The sequence below is a fragment of the Arachis ipaensis genome, chromosome B10 (assembly GCF_000816755.2).
Source record: "Arachis ipaensis cultivar K30076 chromosome B10, Araip1.1, whole genome shotgun sequence".
Lineage (NCBI taxonomy): Eukaryota > Viridiplantae > Streptophyta > Magnoliopsida > Fabales > Fabaceae > Arachis > Arachis ipaensis.
Window position 1 is genome coordinate 134,082,306 of NC_029794.2, and position 6,124 is coordinate 134,088,429.

The 6,124-nt window shown below is 33.3% G+C and overlaps 2 protein-coding genes across 4 annotated transcripts in view; both read right to left on the reverse strand.

The window, feature by feature from the left end:
* Window positions 1-822, reverse strand: part of LOC107622902 (transcription termination factor MTERF5, chloroplastic) — a 7,461-nt gene extending 6,639 nt beyond the window's left edge. The window contains exons 1-2 of one of the 3 annotated variants that reach the window (XM_016324975.2): window positions 727-822; window positions 514-630 (exon numbers count right to left, since the gene is read on the reverse strand). In XM_016324975.2, the coding sequence (XP_016180461.1) occupies window positions 514-587 (74 nt within the window). In that variant the 5' untranslated portion in view covers window positions 588-630; window positions 727-822. Of the gene's footprint in view, window positions 1-513; window positions 631-726 lie in introns of those variants that run through there. The other 2 variants (XM_021114185.1, XM_021114184.1) reach the window with 2 other exon arrangements.
* Window positions 2,609-5,872, reverse strand: LOC107621235 (cytochrome c1 2, heme protein, mitochondrial). The gene is made up of 6 exons (XM_021114192.1): window positions 5,706-5,872; window positions 5,082-5,148; window positions 4,223-4,437; window positions 3,508-3,787; window positions 3,353-3,424; window positions 2,609-2,773 (listed from the first exon to the last, which is right to left on the reverse strand). Exons 2-6 carry the CDS (start codon window positions 5,136-5,138, stop codon window positions 2,624-2,626), a joined length of 774 nt encoding a protein of 257 aa, XP_020969851.1. The 5' UTR covers window positions 5,139-5,148; window positions 5,706-5,872; the 3' UTR covers window positions 2,609-2,623.

Here is a 6,124-nt window from a genome sequence, read left to right on the forward strand (position 1 = left end):
AACATCGGATCAGGGTATACACATAATTAGATGATTTATTTATTTTATGTATGTAAAAGAGTCTACATGTTTAATTTATAAAAAGATACACAGTATCTATTAATACACTAACAATAATTTATACTATTTAGACACCTCCTTAGTCCTTAGTCCTTATCTTTGGTAATATATTATGATGATTAATCCATGGCTTATAGGTTAGAATTTTAAGGTTTTTCCATGCCTAAGTCAGGAACGAAGTTAATCGAACGCTTAACAGATTCACATATAATATGACACTAGCTCATCTCCATTAAGGGACTATAAACCCTTTCAATCAATTTCTTCTTCAACCGATGCTCGAAATCGAAATGTGTAAATGTGTAAGGTATCGAAGAGGAAATGAGCTAACAATATTGAGCATGCAAGGAACTAGTAAGTAGTAACATATGGATCGATAAAATAGAGAAAAATAGTAAAAATTAAAAATAAAATAAAATAAAAAAAAAAAAAGAAAGAAAGAGCGAAGAATACCTTGTGGTGATGGAAGTGTAAAATTTAGTGGAAGGAAAATGGTGGTGTGGATGAAGAGAAGATGAAGTTTTCATAGTTGTAGACTTGTAGTGGACCACAAATTGCGTTTGCTCCTTCCTACGAGAAAGAATAGAAGAAAAACCACACAGACATCAGAAGAAGAACACACACACACAGAGAGAGAGAGAGAGAGAGAGAGAGAGAGAGAGAGACCGAAAAGGGAAAGGAAGAACGTGAGATGATGGCGCCGCTTGCGAAGGAGTGTTGTGTTGTGCTGCGGAGAAGCACTGAAGAGAGGATAAGATATTAAGGTGGAGATATTTTTTTTTAAAATGTTATTTATACATCAAAATCAATTACTAAAATTCACTACTAATGTATTTTTTTTTTACCGAAGATATGGAGATTCAAATCTCTTAATTAAATATGGAGAGACTATACCATTTGAGCTATTGCTTCTTAGCACTACTAATGTATTTGTGTATAAATATATATGTAGTTTAATTTATTTTTAATATATATTTTTTTTTATAATTAACTTTAATAGCTAATTTTAGTATACATGTAGTATAATTAATTTTTTTCAAATTAGCCAAAACAGTTAATAACTTTTTTTTTTCATGGCCAAGCGCCCAAGCCAATGGTAGATAGAATATATTGATAAATGAGTGATAATATAAAATTATAAACTAATGTTATTATACAAAATTTTGTATTTATTATTAGTGATAAATTTTGAAAAAGAAATTAACACTAAAAATATTCTACAAATAAAACAAATATTTTTAAACTCATACTAAGTAAATAAAATTAATAGAAAGTCTTGAAGGCCAACGAATTTTAACAATTTTGACCAACAATTAGTTAATAAAAGATAATAAACAGTAAAAAGTGACAACTTATTTAAGGATCGAATTTTAAATTAAAATATACTAATATGTAATATAGTTATGTATTCTATCAAAAGAATCTCAACAAATTGAAAAGATTCATCAAGGATTTGTATAATAATGAAAAAAAGTTGACTAGTGTAACGCAATGATAGTATTTCCACCAAAATGTTTTTTTTTTTTTTATGTCTATTTTCACCAAAAAGTTTGGCATCACTATTTTAAAGCAGTCAATAATTCAGAACTTATAATCTCTTATCAAAACTGAAGGCGAGACACACACAATAAAAAATTATAGGAAAAATATAGGATATCAATATATTATCTGCCAATTTATTGTAACAATAACTAATTATTATATTTTAAACACATGTATAAAAAAATACATTCAGAAAATACATCTATAAAAACACTTCTATTAGACACAACCATAAAGATATTTTTATTAGACACATCCACGAAGATACTTCCATTAAACACTGTTATAAACAAAAGTTGGCAGAAGTCGGCAAAAATGCTGTTGGTAACGTAGCGGGCTTGAAAATTATATCTGTAAAATTTTTGGTACATTATTAAATATACATTTTTCTAAACTTTTTCAAATATTTTTACACTTATTATTCATTTTTATTTCAAAAGCAAAACATATACACATAAAATATGCAGACCAAAATAAGTTTAACTAGATAGGGAGTCAGAGAGATTTGATAGCCATAAAAAGTTGTAAATTATTGCCATAAGACCCCGAAAATAAATAATGATTACAAAATTCCATGAGAATCTAACAATACAAAGTTCTGATTTGGGGAACACAATAATGAATATCATATATGGAACAACTTTTATTTCTAACTCAAAGCAAAAATTGAACCCGTGAATGGTTGCTCCATTAACGAATTTGACATGATGACACAACTAATCATTTGACAAAATTATTGCCAACAATAACATGGTTTTCTTTTAAGTTAAAAATGAAACTTTGAAGGCCCCTAATTGACAACATCAAGAACCAGCTTCCGAGATTTTAGAACAGACCACCTAAGGCGACGATAGTACCCAGCTTGAAGCAATGCCAATGTTAGAACAAAGATCCATTTGAATCCCATCTGCACATAGTAGCAATCTTGTTAGGAATTAAGATATTTTCTACATTGATCTGTGAGAAAATGAAACAAATAAAAAGATTAGAGGAAACAGACCAGGTTCATTCCCTGGAGATTTTACTGAAACCAATACCCAACAAACATAAGTACCTGAGATTCGGTGGCGGGAGTTCCATCTTCATATTCAACAGCACCATCATTAAGCATTTTAGGCATGGCAATGGCTCCGCCGGGGAAATAAGGATTATAGTGGAGACCCTCTCTAATCTACAACATTATGTAGTAACCTTTAAGCACAGTATTTGCTCACTAGTACAGGGGGCAGAATAATCGGAAGATTTGTTTTCCTTTGCTTTTTGTTTGAAAACAAAAAACAAAAAAAAAGGCCTTATATTTAATATTATACATTCATGAATGACAACAACCAGAGTCACCGGTGAGGAGGTGACAAAGTGTAAATAAAGAAAACTCAACATTGATTCATGGGTATTCGACATACATATATCACACACACATACATATTAAACATAGAGCGATTCAAGTGCATGTAAAATTTCGGAGTATCAGGGTTAATTCTAGTACGATATGCAAAGAAAATAATGCATAAAGTCAAAGACCCTGTGACAATCCCCAGCCTAGCATACAGAGATACTAGTAATTGGTGTGCACAAGAAAAGGACACAGGAAGAAAAACCTTTGCTTGCACAGAATCCTAAGCCACACAACAGATTTAAAAATGTCTGTTCTAGCTCTGAACCACACATCAGGCATTCATCAAATCTATATAACTTGCACACAATTCAAGTGTATTAGCCCCTAAAATGCCTTTAGAAAAAAAGACTTTACCGAAACACCAGCAGGGGGATCGTGATAACCAGTTAGAAGGGCAAACACATAATTCTGGCCATTGTGACGAGCCTGAAAATGTAATGTATAAGAATAATTAAAGATCACAGGCAATATAAAACTTGTAGACGTTACTAGCAGATAACAGACATTACTTTGGTAATAAGACTTAGATCAGGAGGATAGGCTCCTCCATTAGCAAACCTAGCAGCTGCTTCATTTGCATATGGCTGAGGAAAGCGATCACTGAGTTTACCAGGGCGTGTGAACATCTCGCCCTCATCATTAGGGCCGTCAACCACTTCAATCTCAGCTGCCATAGCCTTTACTTCTTCTTCTGTATAAGCAACGCCAACCAAATCGCGGTATGATATCAAAGACATAGAATGGCAGGACGCACAGACTTGTGTATAGACTTGATGACCACGACGAATCCTGCTCAAAAAAATTATTGAATGTAACAAGACCTGAATTAGCATTCATCCTAATATTATATATAGTTGATGGAGGCACAGAGGAGAATCAAGATCCACATATTATGAGTCCTGCCCCAAACATTGCCCCAAAAAGGAGGGGTGATACTTCAACTACAGAACTGAATAAAAAGGCAATTATTTCTTTCAGGAATTAAGTTTGCAAATCAACCAATATAGACTAGGAAAGGTGAATGTACACATATCCTCACCCCAAAAGTGGAGAGGCTGCTAGTAAAATTTAAACCCATGACCCCATCGTGAGGTAGCAACATTAATGTTCAACCAAGGTCCACCTTTGTGGCAAATGATACAGTTGAGATTACAATGTGTGCGTGTGTGTGTTTGTAAAGGAAAAATACATTCGAAATATTGGGAAAGTTCAGGAAAAGCTCACGAAGCATGATCATATGAACTGAGGATGCCCTGGTGAGGCCATGGATAGCTTGGGCATGCGAGGCCATGCTCAGCTTCATCAGCTGATGCTGTTGTCGCAAAACCCAAAAACCCAGTGACACTAGCCCCAATTAACGCAAGTGCTCTTAACGAGCTGCTGCCAGTCGAACCATCCCCATCTTTCTTTGTGAGAATGGAAGACATAGATAAAGCATTCTGCAATAAGTATAGAGTAGCTATTAGCAAAAGATATAACCAGCTTACTCCCAAGTACGCAAATTTTCATAGAATCATAAAAAACACATCACATGCATGAGCATGAGCACATACTAGTCTGCACAAACAGTTTAACTTATACTTCAAACATTAACAGAAAAGGCAAGATAGAAATAGCTCCAATTAGCTGGACTAAGGACTCAAGATTGTACAAATTACAAATAATGAATCGAACTGTGAAACTATTCTTAGATGCGAGGTTCTAAGTTGCTATAGCAATTGCAAATTTGCAATCATGTTGTAATAAAGATATTCCCATAACAATCAGTTTGCAGAAAGTCCCAAGAGCAAATGGTGTTTTGCGAAGGAGGCAGTCCTATACTAAGAGGAGTAAATTATAGAAAACTTGCATTGCAGGCCTAAGCTTGGAATCCAAGGGCTTCAGTTAATTAATGTTATGGTATTAGTTTCTATTCGACAGTTTTGTAAATAAACTAAACACAATTAGTAATAATAAGTTTTGATGAAATCAATAAAATTATTGCAGAAATGAGAAATTTGTAATGAGTTTGATGAAATATGACTTAAAAAAAAAAAAGAAGTTTGCTGAAAAGGGAAATATTAAGACCGGAGAGAATGCTTACAGGAGAATGAGATTGGAGTTTCCTCCTCAATAACTGCTGAATAACACCTCCAGCCATCTCGTCTGCACTGAAAATCAATAACAAAAAGTATAAGCATAAAAGGAAAATAACTTATATATAGAGAGTTTAATTTTGATGCACTAACAGTGTAAAACTTTTTATACAATCGTGCAATCACATCCGTTCTTTTAAATGACCATTCACACGGTTAATGTTAAAGGTAGTTATTTTTACTGATATATACACTGAGTATCAAAATTAAATTCTTATATATATATATAACAAAAGAAAGAGTTTCATTTACTTGTGAAATTGCATCAAATTATGAAAACGTACACAAACATTTCAGAAGCAACAACAAATTCGAACCAGAAAGAACAACCAGCAACAACAACATACATAGAAGAAACGCATAACCAGCAGCAAGAACAACCACATTCATCACAATCCACAATTCAATGTATAATTCATTTCATAATTTAGGAACAAAATACTCCATCGGCGGGACTTTGCGGTGGTCATCGGCGGAGGCGGCATGGCGTTGGGAACCCACAGATCGGCGCCACGTTGGACTATGATGAACCGAAGAGAGAGAAAGAGAAAGGAGAAAGTGAGATGTGTTACCTTTGAACTGTGAAGTGTGAAGTGTGATGATGGAAACGCCGATTGGCTGTGATTGCGAAGCTGCACCACCGCGGTGATCGGAGACGCGAAGGAGTGGCACGAACAACAGACAGAATAGATGGTACAGTCGGAGAATATTTCAGGTTAATTAAATTTTGTGGAAGGCTAGTTATGGAATAAGAAAATTCCGCAAGCGTTATTTCTGGTACAAAAGTTTATTTTTAAAAATATGGTCTATCTAATTTCACTAATTAATCAATTTGGTCTTTTAAATTTTTATTTAGCCAAAATAATCTCCAAAAAGATTAACTTGAGATAAATCATATTAGTCAATCCATTAACTAATCATTATTAAATTCAAAGGGTTTTTAACTTTTTAGAATAAAAAATTAAATGTTTATTTATAAATATATGTAATT

Coding starts and splice junctions, on each gene's coding strand:
- LOC107621235 (XM_021114192.1), bottom strand. CDS start 5,138: ATGGCTGGAGGTGTTATTCAGCAGTTATTGAGGAGGAAACTCCAATCT. Junction 3,425..3,507: donor ATCTAAGTCTTATTACCAAA/GTAATGTCTGTT, acceptor TTACATTTTCAG/GCTCGTCACAATGGCCAGAA. Junction 2,774..3,352: donor ATCCCCCTGCTGGTGTTTCG/GTAAAGTCTTTT, acceptor ATAATGTTGTAG/ATTAGAGAGGGTCTCCACTA.